The following is a 20,063-nucleotide window of genomic DNA, read 5'->3' as shown; positions in this document are numbered from 1 at the left end:
TACCTAATCAATATTCTAACATGTACATATTTGTAAACCACATTCTTTGAACACCACACACACTTATATAGCTAGGTAATATTTATAATAAGTTTTATACTACAATATGATATTGTTTAAAATCAATATTTAAGTTTGTAGATGTGATTGGTAAGAAAAATAAACCGTACAAAATAAAGTTGAATTTGCCAATCGCTGTCCATTTATTAATATATAATTTATAATCGACTACCGAGCGTATGATCACACAAACGCGATTTAGCAAATTTTTGTACACGTTTCGAGGATTGACAAGGAATCTACCTATCTATCTACCTATCTATCGAAGTCAGGCGATGACAGCACTAAAGTCCAACACTTGCGCAAATGTCAGTCTAGTGTCAACGGGCATTTTGGAGATCGCATACTACACTTACGTGGCGTCGAAATCTCGACGAGCAAATTGCTCAACAGGTCAACCATGCGTTTGCAGTTCCGGTGTGTTTACCAGATACGCGGTGAAATCAGCAGAATGTGTTGCGATTCGGGCGTCATTATTTCAGAAGTAATTTCTCAGAACAGTCGGAACTTAGCCGACAGTAGTTAGTTCTTTATATTTTTAATTTATGTAATCTAGACGTTCTATTCACCATAATCGTTCGACGGCTATCAATTGTTCATCTGTAGTCAATAAAATCACTATCAGTGGTGAACAAGACGTCAGCCACTTATAAACAGTCCCGTTGGTAATTTAGACTTATTATTTAGGTAAATTTTATCCATAGCTAATTTTATATATTTTTTTTCGGTCGGCAAAGCCATAAAATAAAATGTGAAGTTCTTTATAAGTAGTTCTTGTCATTTTAAAAATATCGAATAAACATTATATAGGTATTGGATAGGTACACAATTTCTGTTTATAAATATTTGATGTTCAATTTTTTACAAAATATAACTAAAAATGACCATTTTTCCTTTTATGATTTTGGTTATAGCATTGATTCAATATACGTATACAGTATATGTACAATATATTATATCTAATCAATGATTATAGGTACCTTGGTATGAGTCAAATAATATTGATCTTAGGAATTTCAAATTTAACATTTTTGATCATTATTTTAATTTATAATAATGTATACAGAATCATAGGCATTAGGTACCTACTTATACAATGGGAAGTAATTCTAGTAAAGAGCATTTACCGCTCAACATTTAGGAGACCATTTTGTAAAGTGAGTTAATTTTTCTCTAAAAATGAGATAAGTATCTATCATTTTCATCCACAAAAAAGATTAGTTTGCAATAATAATTTTATATCTTACTATAAATATTTTTTTGGACTAAAATTATGTTTATTGTCTTTTAAATATCAACATTTTTAACAGGCACCAGTGTTATAGTGTTGTGTAGGTACCAAGTTAGAGGGAAAATCATACTGTTTAGGTTTTATTGGTTGCATACAGATTCCATTTTAGTCATATAGATTATATTATTGGATTTATTCTGACCATAATCAAACGAATACATTTTTAGAAAATTATAAAAAGTAGAATAAGTATCTATACTCATCTATATAATACCTACTTATTTAATTTCTTTTTAAAAAAAAACAAATATTTATTTGTTGTTAAAACTTGAAATAGCCCATATTTATTAAAAAAATATAATTGTTTATAATTCATTGCTAATAACGGTATATATATATATATATATATATATTGTTAATAAACGTAAAATTACAAAAATATATTTGCCATATTCTTAATTCTTAATTCGAGGAAAATAGTTATGGTCAATTCGGATGCACCCGAAATTAAGCTTAACTAAATTTTTAATCCTAACATCGGTTCCGAGGATCAAATTAATAATTGTAATAATAATATTTATAATGATTAAAAAATGCTTTTATTCCTTTATTATGATTTGCGTAAGTAGGTAATACACGATTGTCGTGTTATATGTTTTTATTTCATTCAAACGTGTGCACTTAAAAACATAAGTACTTTCCAAACAAATCATATATTTTTTTTGATGACTGTACATTGTTGTCCAACTCGTATTTTACATTTTTGCGTATCTTCTCGTTTGATATAAATTCCAAAAATGCTTTTATCTTGCCATTTGTGCTGGGCTAATATGGACAGTGGTTTATGATTGCTTTCTGATGTGTCCTGATCGATGTTCACCATTTTGCACCTTTCGCAAGCCGAATCGAACTATGAACATAATATATGGCATTATTTTATGATACCTCACACTACAGTAGTCAAAGTAAAAATATAATATAAATGAATTACTGTCTTACTTGAAATTTGATACCTCCGATGTCCAACTGGTTCCAAGTTAATTCCGCATAGGCAGGTAGATCGTTGCCAGAGATCACTAAGTTACCTCGGAATCGAAATAGTAAACTATCTTCACCCTATAACGATGCGATATATTATGCGGTCATTAATAATTATTAAACTCAATAATAAAATGTATTTTACTATTTCCGTTATATCGTTTTCCATTTCGAGCTGTAACCATTTGAGCGTTGATTTTGTGGTCAATAGATACTGACATTGGTTAGCGCCCAATACTTTTGGGTCTAACTTTCCTAAAGTCCATGCAATTAAAATTAAGAAGTATATATAGTAAATAGTAAAAAGCTTAAAAAATTCTTATTATTCCTATTGGTTACTATAACATAACCTAGGTATGATTATTTAATGTGTCATTAAATGATAATAAATTTAATCTCCAGTCCGATAGGTGTTAACTATAAAAATTTTAGGAAATTTTCAGTTACGTAGAAGTTAATTTTATAACTTATTACTTAATTGTTTTGTAATATTTAGGTTGTCTACTTAGTAAATCATGAAATGAAAAAACAGTTTTTGAAATAAAAATATTGTCTGTATAATGAGAATAACAATAGGTAACTTGGTCATAGGCGTAGAACCTACCTTAGCGGTTCCCAAACTTTTACGACCACGGAACCCTAGAGAAATAGTTTTGTGTTTTGTGAAACCCACTTTTTTAAATAATATAAAATCTACCCCAATAACCATATAGGTACATCTAGCGGAATCTTCGAAATTGTCGCACGGAACCCTAAGGTTCCGCGGAACACACTGGGAAACGCTGAGTTAAATTACTTATAAGCAGCCACTATCTATATACTATATTAAGTAGGTACTCTAATATAGGTATACTATTAGTTATTTACCTACTATTATTTAGGTACTGCAATACAACTAGAATGTAATAAAACTAAACCAACCCATTTTCACGGAACGATTAAATCAATTGGCGACTTAACCTAACATTAACGTAATATTATGTTTGACACGGAATTCGCGTGACTTATTAGCTTACCATACTTGTTTTGCACTGGTGGTTTGCGGCTAGTGCACCTTATGAGTCTCAACCCGGGCCGGTCGAGGTTCCAACTGAGCCATTCGGCCACTTCATCGCCACAATCGATTCCTTCCAGCGACCCACCCCAACATATTTTCCCCGTTTTCTTGGTGTCACCTAGTTTCGTATCCAGTGAAACTACCATCGGAACTTCATCTTTATTTTCTGGAATAGAAATTATGGAGGTAAAATAATAATAGATACATAAAATATATACATTTGTAATTTTTTTTTTAATACTTTAATACAAAAACTGGATGCCTACTACCGATGAAGGGTGCGTGTAAGTAGGCATTTGTCAAAATATGATCATATAGATTATAATTAATTATTACTCAGTCGTGTTGTTTTGAGGTGTATCGAAATCAATTTTATAATTTTCTCTAGCAACAATCATAATTTTATAGTATTGATTAAAGAAAAAGCCATCACGTGGAAAATTAGTTGAATATGTTCAACTGCAGTTTAGTACCTTAAAATATTACGGTTATGTGTTGATCACGTGGAACACTGACGATGCAGTTGATGATGATTTTTTATTCAATTCAAATTTAATAGCAAGGTACATTCAAGACTAACTAAACAGCAGAGTGGACCAGTGGCGCAACTTGATAATGAGGGGCCTATGTGAAAATTTCCGGACCGGAGCCCTTACCTACTAATAAAAATTAAAAACAGTTATACCTTATTATAACTTTAAAAAATATTGTTTTTTCACATGTAATAGTTAATATAATTCTTACTTAAATTTATTTTTTTTATAAAATTAAACATAAAAATTAACTCTTCTTGTTTTTAGTCTTTAATGATTTTGTTTGTATCCAGTTCATTATTATCAGATAGTAATACAACAATTATTGAATTATATAGAATGTAGGTCGATAGTTATTTATGTCTTATTATCGTCAGACACATAATATTGTCACGAGTCATGACTTACACACTACACAGTACACACACCAACATAATTATTATATATTATAATAATAAAAGAAGTTTCAAATTTTCAATTATTTTCTATACGCTATACTTGCATTCTGGCACCTATATTGCTGTATTAATGTATTGTATGTGTTACGATTCACTTAAGAGGATGTCACACACCGCTTGTTTTTTCTCTCTAGCCCACGCGCAACATAGACAAAACGCATTTACGCAGTCTACGCTGAGTAGAACTCGCTCAATTTTGGTTCTAGAGTAAATATACCTATTATAAAATTAAATTTTGATAATATTTCTGAGTACAAGACGATGAGTTTTTTCCATTATTTCCAATACAACGTTAATTATATAGTTTAGAAATAGCTATAAGTTACAACATTTTTAAATAACCTTTACATTTTCAAAATTTTAATTTTTTTTAAAAAACTCATCGTCTTGTACTCAGAAATATTATCAACATTTAATTTTATAATAGGTATATTTATTTTAGAACTAAAACTGAGTGAATTCTATTCAGACTGCATAAATGCGTTTTATCTATGTTGCGCGTGGGCTAGAGAGAGAAAACTAACAGTGCGCTGACATCCTCTTAACTGGTTTCCCACAGAGGTAATCATAATTTGAATTATTCTCTAAATTCAAAAGAGTAAAGACATAATTATTTATTATACTACAACAAATAATATAATATGTGTATATTACAGATCATAGTAGGAATATCGTACATGAAATTTTTAATCCAGGGGCCCCTCAAAACCTGGGGCCTCTGTGAATTGCACACCCAACACTCCCGATAATTGCGCCACTGGAGTGAACGAGTAGTTTCTTCAATTTTTCACTTTTTTTAATATTATTATTATTGATAATGGGCGCTATAAAGTGCCAAATATGATAATAATTTATAATTAATATATGTATCAGTTTAAAACAGCAAATCTGTATTAAAAAACGCGATGCTTGTGTGTGTGTGTGTGTGTAAACGACTCACAGCCAAGTCTAACACACTCTTGGTATGTAGGTGTTAGGTACATGGGTACATTGATAATCCTATATCCAAGAATTTGCTCATCGAAGCTAATTTTTAAATTTTAAATTTTAAAGAAGGTTCTAGCAAATCGAATATGTGTTTGTTGTGTACGTGCTGTAAAATAGTTAAAGGTATTGTAAATTTGTAATTGTATAGAGACCATATTGTATTGGCTATATTTTATATTTGGTTCAAATAACTGTGTTAAACATATGCATAGTTTACATTTAACGGATTTTAAGACACGGTAAATCCACGTGAATTTAATTTGTCACGGTCAAAGCCACCGAGTGCATATATAATAATCATATTATGATTTCATCAACTCTAAACACTAGTAAATCATTTTTTACGTTAACTATACGGACAACATAAGTACCATTGTAACAAAGTCTGTTGAGATTTACCGGCGTATACGAGGGTCATGGTTCCTTTTTGTAAATCCATATAAGGTCGAACCAGACAGAGTTTTGGCTCTTCCATTTGTGTCATACACACTCCCGTGTTACTGATCACCGCCCAGTTTCGGTCGTATTGAAACCCGTATGATTCCAATTGCCATTCGTCCGTTTCGTATGCCCCACAAGACTTGATCGGATAAACGAAAATCCTCGACACGTGCAAATCCATTCCGTTGTATCTGTATACAGTTTGATGACAAGATCGAATTATTATGCAATTTATATAGGTATTTCACTCGAGTAAAGGTGATATAATTTAAGTATATTGTTTTCGAGAAGAAAGAGGAACGCCGACTATTGGGGCACTTCAATTTGTTTTAAACTTTAACAGTTTAGAAAACGTTAAGCCTCCTTAACATGACGTTAAGTACTTATGAGATATTATATTGGGTAACCAAAAACTAATTTTCGGACATTTAGGCGGAGCCGGATCGTGTTAGGCACCAGTGATAGCCGATATTAAAATATACTACCCGATATTATCGGAATACTAAAATATACTATGTCTACACTCAGCAGCGTTCGGATTAATTAAAATCAATTAAAGGTCAATTGTCATTACTCGTTGATTGTGTTCTGTTGTCGGTCAACGGGTTTCGACGGATTGTTCTGCCAAAATTGTTCGACAAGCGTATTGTAAAGTGTATCAGCGTCCGATTTGCTCGATTGGTAGCCAAACGAAACCCGAACTGATCCCGTGGGACGGTTTTCAATAAGATCGATGTGATCGCCGCAAACGTGACCACTGTAATAACAATAAAATTAGTATAACAGTACCTCCTAATAACGACATTGATATAATATCATAATATTATTGTCAGTTGGTATTAATATTGCGTTATTGTCGTTATTATTCGGTTCACGGTTGCGGGTATGTACTCACATCACCTCTTGGTTTCGTCTCAACTCCTGGTCTGTATGACCCAAATGCGATTGACACGCCCCGGGGTTGCAAAAACAACCAACTCGGAGTACTATACCGTAGACGTCGGCTACGTTTTTTACCTGAAAACGACAATGGTTCGAATATATTATTGTGATAAAACAAAATATACGTCATTGTGAATTAATGGGTAAACATGGTATCCGAGAGAATCGCCTCACCCCTCTGTAGGAATTGGAAAATTGCAGTTATAACTAAGTCGATAAAAGAAAACTTATGAAGTTGATCAATATATGGAGGCGTTGAGCGGGTGCTCTACGGCGCACCAAGAGCCTTATTATATATATGTATGTATATTTCTTCCTATCTTTTTTCAATCTTCAGATGGGCCAATGTTGTGAATACGTCTTGGACGGAACGCGATTTTAATACATAATCACACTTTATATAATTTTCACACGAAAAACGCTTATATTAAAGTCATAATTATAGCCATAATATTTAAAAATAACTATGTTCACTCAATCCTAGAATATTGCATACTCGATATCTTAACAATATCATATAATTGTATACTTATACGAATATTATAATCAACACACTCGACAAATCTAAGTATAGTCTAACTCGTTATTTGTATAAATACATATACGTATATACATATTATAAAGTAACAATTCACTCGCCTGCACGTTAGTACGTTACACTAATTTCTTTAATCAATATTTATGATATAATTGCAAATGTGATAATAAATCGGAAAATTATTAAAAATATTATTTTCGGTTTCACTCGCAGTTATTTGCGGTCTTACCGTTTTATTAAATGTCTTTACTATTAATGTATTACATTGTAAAACGATTATGCTTATTTATATTAAAATATAATGTAAACCTATAATTTATATTACCTTTATATACCGTTAATAATCATTAGTATTATTGTCTACAGTATTTTAAAATGTATTTAAAATCAATAGGTATCTCCTATTAATGATTGTCCTTGAATAAGTATAAATTTATAAATTTCAAATTAGTTAGGTGTAGTATTTCTTACAGTTGGGATTATTTACTTATATACTAGGTAAATTGGACGTTGTATAAACATGAAATTTTATTTAAAATTAACTTTTACGTTTATAATTTAAGCAGGTATTCGTCATATTATGTTATTGAGAAATATTTAACAGGTTTGTGAATTAAAAAAAACCACAAATTTATGTAAATACTTAAGTTAATAGCGTTTATACAAATAAAAATACGTTTAAAGTTAATTATATTATAAAATTGTAGTAATCTTGTTTACAATAATAGAAATAAAAACAAATTAATAGTCAATATAAACCTATACTGTTATTATATTAAAAGACATACACCATTTTCAGTGTTAAACTACTAAAACAAAACAAAAAAAAAAAAAAATCATAAATTCAAGCAATGGTTGGTTTGTATTTTGTTAAAGATTAAGTTGTGTTAAACTTACCAATACTGCAATTTACGTTTGAATTGAAATATTTTGTATTGGGCGTATACATTTACTAGCTAACTATTTCAGACAAACGCACGTTTTGTAGAGGTACTGTGTTATTATTCTTATCTGGCATAATTATAAGTGGGATTGAAGCGATTGAAAAATACTCTCATGTACGGAGAGATCGTTTTTAAATTCATTAATGAACTACCTACCTACTTAATATCTAATAGTTCTATTACATGATTTAAACAATTCAATATTTTTGCAGTTTAAGAACCATTTATTTATAAAAACTTTTACTTATTGTTAAATTTAAATTGTCGTTTTTGTTTTGTTTTTTGGTTGGATAGAATTTTATACATATATTTAATCCGTACAAAAATTATTTATAATTTATTGTAAGATTCTACAGGTTAGGACTTAGAAAAAACAGAATTAAAACAATTTAGTTTTATTTTTAATATTTTTAATTATATTGTTAAGTGTAAAAATTACAATTTTAATTTAGATAAAGGTTTAATAGTATATTAAATATCATTACTGCAATAAACAGAGTAATTTACCAAGAATGCGGACAACGGACCACCTTTTTCATTTAAAGATGAATTTTTGAAATTATAATTAAATTCAAGGACCAAATTGTATTCAACCATTTTAACCAAATATCGCTTAACTATCTTATGTAATTTTTGAATTTTGTTTCTCTATACAATAACCTATGTATGCTAGCATATTGTACGTAACTACTTACATACTTTCATACTATATATTCTGTTATGGCATGTAAAATTGCTGCTTGGCGTTTGATAAACAATAATACACAACAATAAAGTATTAAAATTCTTGATAGGAATTTTTTTATTATTCTGTTTTTAAAACGAAAATTCCTTTTTTATTGAACATATTTTTTAGTAGAAGATTTTTAAAGGCATTTGATGTATATCTAATTCAAAATTTTAATGAGTTATTTCAAAATTTTTATGTTAAAGAATTTAAAATTAGTTTTACAAAAATATAAAATACCTTGATATAATATAGTATTTAGTATTTATTATACTTGGGTCATTTTTTAAAAATTATACAATTATAATAATTTTAATAAATTAATATTCAATAAATTTTCAATTCTTTATACTTCCCATATCATTAAAATCTATTATCCTTAGTAAGAACATTTTAACAACTAAAATACTATTTATTCCAAAAGAGTTAGGTACATTTTTTTTTTCAAAAAAACGATCTATCCGTTAAATAATTTATAGTTCAAATAAAATTCGTTGGTATCAAAAAAGAAAAAGGAACAAGAATTTAAAAATCAGGTTTTTAAGTATACCTACTTGAAAGTTGTGTAAATTAGATTTTGAATATAGCTGCACGCTGGGGCTAGCATTTTTGGCGAATCACCCTGTATATGGTTTGGGAAAACAAATCGTAATGATTATTTTATACGACTTAGATACGGCGTAAACATATTAATTTTATCTTCTCATTATTTTATTTACAGTTAAATTTATGCGTTGTTGATAATTGATTAATTAATTGGTGGACAATGTGTTATCGTTTTTAATTTGAATTGGTACTTACTTATATAACAAATAAATACTTACACCATGTAACAAACGTATTTCCCGGATTTCAAGTATACAGGTATTTACTGTAAAATGTATGTACCTACAGATCTGCTGTTGAAACGAAAACTAGCAACCGTAACAAACTAATAAGTTTAAACAACAATTCTCTCATAAAAATATAATTTTATTTATAATCTCTTCCGTTTGCGCAGATCACAATTAGTTACCACTGGAGAAGTAACCGTCGATATTGATAAAAACACACGTGAGGAAATATTCTACTATCGAATTGATGTTTGCTGTGCGCCCATAAGAGGTCATAATAGTATTGAATATGTTAATAACTTAAATTTTGTAATTATTACCACAGTTCTGTATGACGATTTTTACAATTAATAAAGGTCTTTGAAATTCTGAAAAGACTATATAGTTATAATGTTATAAGTGATGTACATATTATCGAAATATGCGAAACTACGGCCGATAGACTATTTAGTCGATTATTGATATAATATATTGTTTAAAAAAAAAATCCAATAGGTACAGACATTTAATATTAGAAATTGTTATATGATGATAGATTCGTATCATTGTGCGTTTGATCATACAGCATAAGTATAGACTTTAGACCAGAGGCGCAAACTAGTTGGAATCATGGGTCGGGGGCAAAACAAAATTTGGTGTTCACTACTCACCTACGAAAAGAAAATACATTTTCATTATTGTATCATACCCGCCTAATACTGTAAATTATGTAATTGGTATAAGCGTATTGCATGCTTATTGTTTTGTGTGAAAATTCACCATCGAGTACCGATATATTGCCCACTCACCCGCCTAATTAAGGGGAAAAATCCCTCCCCCCTGCTCCCCTAGATTTGTGTCTCTTCTTTAGACAGATTTTTGTCGCCGAATAATAATAACAGCTTATTAACATATAATAATAATAACTATGATATCGGTTTATCAAATCAATATAGTGACGACCAAATTATATTTATCCGAATTCTAACGCGTAGTGGGAATCTTATTTTTTTACCGCGCTATAGCATACAATATAATATTATAAAAGCGACAGATCGGTCTCCGGAGAATCACCCCAAATTCCACGGCGTTTTCGTAAACTGACCTCGTTGTAGCCGACGTACTCGCCGTTGGCCCTGAGAACGTTGAAGTTCACGACGCCGCCCTGCGTGCTCTCGCACCGGTACGCCGTGTCTGCGTACACCCGGAACACCGGCGATCCGTTTCCGTGCCGCACCCCGGACATCCGGTCGTACAGGTAGGCGGCCAGTCCGAACGTCCGGCCGGCCACCGCCCGCATCGGACCGGCCAGCGCGCGCAAAGTGTCAAGTCCGTGGCCGACCGCGATCACCGACAGGAAGTCAATCGTACCGTCTTCGAACCTGCAACAGATGCGTACACAATCAGCGCGTGCAGCAATGTGCATGTGCATAGTACACGCCAGACTGCCACAGCATGCGTATATACGGATTTTGAGTCACCGTAAATCCCCTAAATATTATTTGAATTTTCCATGGGCTATGTCGTGTAGGACAAGCCACTAAAATTATATCTATCGGTGCATCTATGTGTATACAATCGGTGGCCTAGAACGGATTAAATAGAAATCCAAAGTATTCAACCGATTTTCAAAAAATATTTTTTAGTTTTATGAACCGTAGTGTCACTGGGGATTTTTTATTGCTCGGCTTTTATTACTTTGTACAACACATACACTCACGAAAAAATATCATTTTTTATTGGAGTATTGCAGGTTACAGAAAATAAAATAGCTTTTATGATTGGATATAATTTTAGACCTGTATTTTACGTTTGGTCGAAACAACTTAAAGAGCCGTGTTAGAAACCCGTGCAGTTTACATTTAACGGAGTATAAGAAGGATTAAGTCCTCGGGAGTTTGATTTGTCACGGTTAACGCCGTACACGATGAACAAGTAACTCATAAAAGTATTTAAGCACCTACAAAAACACGTGTAATTACTCGAAAAGTCGAAACTCAGTCGAATAACTTTTTATATGAGTATAACGTAAGCACATAACACGCATAATATACTCATTACTTTTTAATTAGTTTCAATACAATAAAAAAATCTTACTTTTCGTGGAAATTTTTTTTAAACACGTGATGTCGATTACGCGCAAGGACCACTTCGACGGTGCCGCCGCCAAAATATTTTTTCCTACGGAGTACCGGCACGCCTGTTTTATTGAGGACCAATAGCGCTCCAAGACCAGTTGGATAGCCGAACATTTTGTAAAACGATACAGCGACAAAGTCGGGTGTGTATTTTCCCAAGTCCAGATGGTTGGTGGGTACGTAAGCGGATGCGTCCAGAACAGTGTACCATCTGCACGATGATTATAATATTAAACGGTTATCGATATTAATACAATATGAACTGTAATATTATGTGTCAGTGACCGAAGTCAATAAAATTATAATATTATACCTTTTTAATTTTTACTGTGTCGACTTAAATCCGCTGATAATATAATATAGAAGATAAGACACGATATGTTAAAATACTATTATTTTTCTATTACCTGGACTTTACACGATTTCCAGTGTACTGGTCGAGCGCGCCATTCCGACACGTTTCGATCCATTTCAAAGGATATTTCGTACCGGAAAAATTGGATTGAGCGGGATAAGCGAACAGCGAATTTTTACGACTCGCCGAACGACAGTAAAAATTGCCGTCAGACGGAGACGGCGGCATCTCGTCCAAAGCCTCGTGAGCTTCGTTTCGAGTTAGACACAGCGGATTCGCCATCGGCATTAACTCTCGCATGCCCAACACTGAAGTGTGATTGTCTTCCGTGTAAGCGAAGGTACTGCCCCGTGACCGGCAAACTGCATCTGTACAGTTGATGATGTAATGATACGCAGCACACAGCGAAATTTGAACGTTTTAGACAATAAATATCAAAGCGTTTTCCTAACGAAAACGAGCAAATTCTATTGGTATGAATTCAGTTATTTTTATCATTTTGACAATGTTAATCTCAACGATCATTGTAACAATTTTAATTGTACACATAAATAATTATCGCAGTGGGCAACGTAGTTCGACCGCGTTCGTTTAACTGTTGCAACAGTAATATGCAAAGTATCGTCAAATTCACATCGCTGGTGATCATATTACTATTTTTAATTTTATCGTATTATACTTATTGTTATTAGTCATTACTTATATATATTTCGCTAATTTTCCTTTACATACAACCGTTGAGTTTAATGTAAGCGATTACGTTTTTTTCTTTTAAATGCTAACCTAACGTTGTCATCATACTTGAAATGTAAGTAAATACTACACATATCTATATGCGTTGAATATATTATATAGTATTTTGTATTTATACGTGATTTCGCGCGACTGCGATAGGGTGGTTTTCGGATATTATCACTTTGCCACGTGACATTTATATTAGACGCGAATCAAATTGCACATTAAAGTTATTACGTAATATATAATATCGTGACATGGAATTAAACGTGGAAATTTGTATAATGAAGAAAGATTGACAGAGACAGAGAGAAACGTCTCATTACGTTGATATATTCTGCCGTCAGCACGATATGCGTTTAATTCACGTGTACATTAAATCACAAACAGCCGATCGCACGCCGAGACACATGAACGTGCATTGCTAGCATATCATGGCCGGGCACTATTATTACAATAACTGGTTGGTTTATAATGGGTCACCGATGGCCATTTTCGGGGGTACTGTGATAGTAGGCTCCATATTTCAGACGTTTCAGACGTTTGGCACTATGATAATTTTCAAATAACACTAATCACCGATATATTAATGTCAAAAGACATTTTATTCGTCACGGATTTCGTTACGGTTTTCTAAAAATTAAAATATAATCACTTGTCTTATTTTGAAAATCTATACACAAATAGTTCTGATCAAAATTGTATTCGGACTAGTAGTCTACGAGATTAGTATTGTCTTTGCTTATTATTTTTTTGCCGTATGAAAATAATATAATATTGTATAGTTTTGCACGGTTTTAGATATTTTATTGACAATTTTTAATATTAATATTATGTAGATTAAAAACTTGAAACCTTGAAACATTTTATTCGATTTGAGATTATGATATGATATATTGATCACGAATTCACGACTAACTTTTCATTTTATACTTACGAGTCCATATTTATTATAAGAAAATAAACCTGAATTTATAAAAATAACTTGTTATTTAATTTTAAATGCAATTAAATTTATTTAAAAAAATTTTTTTAGCGTTCACATTTCTGATCATGTAATGCGTAGTTTAATATGAATCATAAATATTTTTTTTAGAGAATCGAAATTCGTGAACTACCGAATAGTTATACATCTGCATCTTTATTGATCGGTGACTATTTAATTAAAAAAAGGTCAATACCTCACCTATTGAGTCTTTTGGTCGGTCGTCGTCTTCGTCCCACGCAAAACATTCTGCTACGGTCTTTAACGCTCCGGTGGCACCCGACGTGAAAACCACACTATACTTTCCGGGTCCCGTGTTGAAGTGTTCGAGGATCCTGGGAGGGGACGAGACGAAAAATAATCATCAAGCAATTATTAACGTACTGCTAAACGATTATAATATAATACGATGCAAACTGTATACGACGATTCACCCAGCATGTTCACTCATTTATTTTTAATTTAATAATCAATTTATTCGAGTTTGGAATTTTTGAAATACACTTCCAGGTCATATCTTAAAATTCTCATGATTTTTTGTACCGGTTAAGGAGTGTCCTGTGGCGATATAAATTGCAAACATCTGTATTTGTTATAATAAGTTATTATGACTCTAAGAGTAGTTATTTAAATTTTTGTGAGCAGATAAGTAGATTAGTGGTATTAGGTACTCTTCTCTAATCATAACAATTTTAAATATTTATAATTTATTAACTACTTTATCGAAATAATTTGATTTTATATGCTTGTGCATTGAAATTGAAAATGTGTGATGTGTGATTAAAAAAAAATAAAAATTTAGACGATAAAAAATAAAAAGTAGTAAAATATAAAAAATTAATAATATAATCAACGATTTTTTTATAGTTTGTAGTTGCTTAGTGAGTTGGTTTAGTAAGGTTCAATCGCAACGATCTTAAAAAAAATGCAATACGCGCACTAATTATCAAGTACACTTTTACTATTTTTACGCAGCAAAGAATCTCATCTTAACTGTCACACCAATTACCAAGAATAGGTTTTAAGTTGAATTGTTTACACTGTAAATTCAAGTGTAAATCATATATTAAAAAGCTGAACTTCAATATTATTATTTTAAAGCATATTTCTATTTTAATTTTATTCGGTAGAACAGTATTTAAATAATTTCACCGATTTTAGCTGAAAATCCGCTACGTAGGTTTAACTGTAAATCACATTGTGTTCAATAATATTTAGTATTAAATAGAAAGTATATGTACGAATATTTTTTTTATATAATTATTTTTATAAAAATACGGCTATAATATTTATTATAATACGTATAAATCGATTAGGTGCTTATATAAATATATTTATACATACATTATAATTTTAAATATCACAATTATTCACAATATTAGTTATTAGTTCTTATTAAACTGAAATTATTATTTGTTGAATTTGTATTACTATATTATGTTTAACTGAAATGATATTTTCAGATCACTGAACGCCTAAATTATTAACAGCTTTGTAAACAAAATGCAATTAAAAACTTTGATTTCCACAGAAAATTAAGAAAACATTAACTATGAAATATTTAAATATAGGTATCTACTTAAATAAAATATACGCTCTCGATTTAAATTTTTAAAGATGTATTGGCGTATTTAACACAATTTCATTTTACTGAAATATCATTTACCTAATAATATTAAAGCACTAATCATATTAAATGTTACGAAAACAAATTATTATACCAACATAAATTGGAGAATATTGTTTTTTTAATCAATTACATTATGTTGGAGTATATTATATTTTATTATCTTGTCAATAATAATTTTCATGACATTCATTTTTAATATTACTTTCAGGATGACCTGAAATTTCAACATAATAATGATGTTATTTTAGTACTATGTTGTGTACATTGATTTTAGGTACCTATTATATATTTTATTTATTGCATAAAAATATAAAATGTACCTACCAATAGGTAGGCAGTATAGCAAAGTAAAATTTTAAACGTTATAATATTATGTATATAATTGGCTAAGAATTTCGGCTAAAGAAAAAAAAAACCGCAACATTTAAAACCAATTTTGTACACTATATTAGTATAACAGTTATAAATAGATAACGTTTAGAAACAGATTTAAAGTTATTATTTTAAATGAATTAATTATTAATAGTTGTTCGGGGAAATGTACAACAGTGGGTAATTAAAGTGTATGCCGCTTTATAGCCGATAAACGAATTGTACGAAATGCTAACTATACTCCGACAGCTTTGTCCAACTATCGTTTGTCTCCGGTGTGTTGTATACTATTTTGTCAGCTCCACGAGTTTATGTATAGCCAGCCAAATGTCTTGCGGCTGATGACTTGTAATGATTCTGGTGTAATAACAAATTACATCGTTACCGAACAATATCCCGGTATCTGTATACCTACCGTATAAAATAATATGACAAACGTATTAAATGGTTTTTATACGGGGCTCAGTGTTATACGCGAAATCAAAACACGGTAGGTCGAACGCAAGCCTTCGGTTGTTTTTAGTCGAGTTTTCATTTTATTTCCACTGACGAGGTGGTATTATTTTATCTTTGTGCGAATGTAAAACTGTATTTTTGCTTATCATTATTATTCTTAATGATTTACATACTTAAATCGAATATTATTTATGAGTTTTTCACAAGCTGCCGACGGATTACCGGTCGAATGAGGATTTCCGTACAAATGCATTTTCAGATCTTTCATCACGTTGTTTATTTGACTGTCAGCGTACAATGCTGTGCCCGCATGGTCCAGATAACAAATTCCTTAAAAATAAGATTCAAGTATAATATGAAAGAGCTTTGTACAAAGTATAGTAATTAGTTAGATGTTTACGAAATCATGTTGTTGTTGCATGAGATATCTGTCTTTAATTATCGTAATTTGTGTCATTTAAGATTTAAGAATAAATATAATATTAACTTCGTGAATATTTAAAACATCAAGCAAAAAGTAAAATGTGAACGATACTATCATTGTGTAATTTTAATTTATATTACAATATATTATCTGAATTATCTGATTTAACTTTGGAAAACATAAAATGTATTTTAGTGAAATAAATGAAGATGACTTCACGAAAAATCAGTTGAAGTTTACTTCAACCCGGGAAAATTAAATATAAAATGAATACATTACACGGATATTTTAATACGGTCAAGCAAATAGTTATTTCAAACAAAAATAATTGAAACAAAACTTAAATTATCCATAAAAATAGGACGGTTGTAATTGAGTCGGTAAACGGTAGCATAAAATCAATAAACTTTAGCTATGTTTCAGAACACGAGAACATCTATCAGAAAATATTATTATTTTTGATGTAAATTAATTTACAGTAAAAGAGGGGGTTTTCCATTTGAAAAACAGATGTTTATGTTGCCACAGAACACTTCTTAAGGAGTACAAAAAATTCTCGATAATTTGAAAAGATGGTCTTTTAAGTATATTTAAAAATTTCAAATGTCAGAATTAGAATAAATTCAATTCATTATTAGATTTAAAAAACGAGGTGAGCATGTTTGATTAATCACTCTGTACATAGGTTTGTAACATTAATTGTGTAATAATAATATAAATAAACCAAAAGGGTACGTTTTGCAGAAGATATATTTCTTGTAACACTCCAAGGTCGAGTTTTATTACGCCTCATCATTAATATATGAACCAATTTACAATAATCGTCTCAAACGAATAGTGACGGGACATAATATAACCATAGCACTAATTATTGTTGTAGTTTATATATTAATAAATAATACATTGGAGATTTTAAATATGCATATAATATCAAAATGAGTTTTAATGAAAAAAATGTTATTCTATTTATGGAAGAAATTGTATTTAAATTATAACTGTATTATGTCGACCAGTAAATATAAATTTAATTTTGATCAATCAATAGTTTTATGTTATAATCTTTATAATCAAATTTTAATACGAGTATACTAGTACATATTTTTTCGAGTGAATTTAAATATTTATTTTTAAGAGAAAAAAAGTTATAATTGGATATTAATATTCTGCAAATGTTGTGTTTAATGACTATAAATATTGTTTTAAACAAATTTTTGATGAAAAAGTTAAAAGTTAAGACTTCATTAGCCAATGTAAAAAAGCAACTCGTTATTTTTTTGTAAATATAAACTTTAATTAAATTTTTTTTTAACTTATGGAAATATATCTTTAAACATTAAACAAATAACTTAATGATAAGTAAACAAAAATTTAAGTTTGATAAAGTACATGGTTCATAATTATAAAAATAATTTATATTTAATTAAAATGACTTTCCTACCTTTCAATCTGCTAAACTCGTTCTTTATTAGCTCTGATTCTTCGACTTTTGGAAACATTATTTTGGATACAAAGTAGAATTCAGTTTTTTTAACTTTAATTTTTTTGAAACTAGTATCGATTGGTATTTACATTTTTTTATTTCTTATTATTAACATGGATATTATCAAGTATAAAGAATTACATTAATTATTGTTATCGAAAAAATGCAAATAGACACACGAATAGGTACATATTATGAACCTATTTCGATTAAAATAAAAAAAGAAATGAACGTTTGTTTACTTATAATAAATAACTAATGACTACCATAACGAGGGGCACTTGTAAGATTTTTGCCGAAATATAAGCTAGCGATCATAGCGTTCCATATTATGCCTATCTCCGTAGGTCTATAGAACCTGTAAAGCCGTAGGACTTCTTTTATACTTACATAACTATACAGGCGCCCGGTTATTACTAACCATCAGTGTGCCGTAAAATTTGGTAAATAAAAAATACTCCCGGTAAATGACTAGATGTTCGGTTTTGGAATATGATTTTAACTATCGATTCTCAAAACTTTTGAACGATATAATACCGTTAATATAAGACTTCTGTGAATTGTAATTTTTATACAACGTTTTCCTGGAAAATAAACAAACCTTTTAGATTTTTAAAGCATGGTTCATCTCATAAAATATTATTAAGATACGTTTAAAAAATAATTATTACAACGCTTATTGGAAACATTTAAGTTTTCTTTAATTTATTTTCTAAATTAGGCTTTTGGTAAAATTCGTCAACTTTTTGAACACATAATTTAGATATAATTAATATTAAAATAACATAATCTCATAATATTAAACATGGTGTTATTTAAATTTTTTGAAAATTTAATTAAATTAAATAATATAATGTTTAGAATGTTTTATGTTTTTAAAAGTCGTCGATTTTTGATATTCAATTTTCAAATTAGTTTTTGTGTACTCATTTCTTTTATTTACCTATATTGTTGTGCTGAATTTCTGAACCAAATTTGTAACCAATCATTATATTACATTCTATAGAATATTTTCTAGTTTAGGTACACAAAAGCTATGTAGTTTTTTTCAATATTAACAGAAACCACTTTTTCTTAGAAAAATAAATTGACTCGTTAATTATTCGCGTTGTAATATTACTTTTATGAATAACATAAAACCTAATGTTTCTATATGGTATAAATAGCTGTACACAGCTGTACAGTATTACACGTATTGTAATCAAATAAAGTAAATAATGACCTTAAAATTATGTAGTGTATTATTTTTTTCTATCTCAGGTAGTCGGTGGTTACTCCGTATAAATAAAAAAAAAGCAAATGCGTTTTGATATACTTTTTTTTATTGGGTAGAGGAGGAGAATAATAACAGGATAAAATGATTATAATTTAAAAGAAACGATTAGTGGTAAAAATATTACAAAAATATCACTAATAGGTATAATAGGTATTATAAATTATTTTTAAAATACAATATAAAAAAAAAAAATGTGAAAGTGCTTTTAATCTTAGTCTAAATAATGTTGAGTTCAAAGAAACAATATACATGGTTGTTTAAGATTAATTTGACATGTACAGTAACTAAATAGAAAGTTTTAGTATTTATCACAAAGGGACAAACAATGTAACGTGAACAAAATATTACATTTATAAAAGCAAGCTGCTCTTTTGAAACATCTAAATTTATTGAGCAGTTTATTGCAAATAAGTATAATTAATAAATTAGGGTAAAATATTAAGG

The 20,063-nt window shown here is 29.8% G+C and overlaps 1 protein-coding gene across 2 annotated transcripts; it reads right to left on the bottom strand.

The window, feature by feature from the left end:
- Nucleotides 1–1,867: 1,867 nt before the first annotated feature.
- LOC113559166 (molybdenum cofactor sulfurase 3) lies at nt 1,868–18,472 on the bottom strand. Of its 2 annotated transcripts, none has more exons than XM_026964796.1 (13): nt 18,302–18,472; nt 16,613–16,769; nt 14,183–14,316; nt 12,314–12,629; nt 11,866–12,117; nt 10,874–11,150; nt 6,701–6,822; nt 6,380–6,562; nt 5,764–5,996; nt 3,346–3,552; nt 2,475–2,584; nt 2,291–2,407; nt 1,868–2,201 (listed from the first exon to the last, which is right to left on the bottom strand). In XM_026964796.1, the coding sequence occupies exons 1-13, from the start codon at nt 18,357–18,359 to the stop codon at nt 2,001–2,003; spliced, it is 2,367 nt and encodes a 788-aa protein (XP_026820597.1). In that variant the 5' UTR covers nt 18,360–18,472; the 3' UTR covers nt 1,868–2,000. The 2 variants fall into 2 exon arrangements, with proteins under 2 accessions (XP_026820597.1, XP_026820602.1); XM_026964801.1 differs by having other exon boundaries at nt 12,314–12,623.
- Nucleotides 18,473–20,063: the final 1,591 nt, after the last annotated feature.

This window comes from Rhopalosiphum maidis, chromosome 4 (assembly GCF_003676215.2).
Source record: "Rhopalosiphum maidis isolate BTI-1 chromosome 4, ASM367621v3, whole genome shotgun sequence".
NCBI classification, from domain to species: Eukaryota; Metazoa; Arthropoda; class Insecta; order Hemiptera; family Aphididae; genus Rhopalosiphum; species Rhopalosiphum maidis.
Note: the sequence above shows the minus strand (reverse complement) of the source record. Positions and strands in the feature narration are given on the sequence as shown.

Excerpts from the sequence above, each read along its gene's own strand:
- LOC113559166 (XM_026964796.1), bottom strand. The coding sequence starts at position 18,359 with ATGTTTCCAAAAGTCGAAGAATCAGAGCTAATAAAGAACGAGTTTAGC. Across the intron at positions 12,630-14,182 it reads CCGACCAAAAGACTCAATAG|ATGCAGTTTGCCGGTCACGG; the intron begins GTGAGGTATTGA and ends TCAACTGTACAG. Across the intron at positions 5,997-6,379 it reads CAACAGAACACAATCAACGA|ATACAACGGAATGGATTTGC; the intron begins GTAATGACAATT and ends AACTGTATACAG.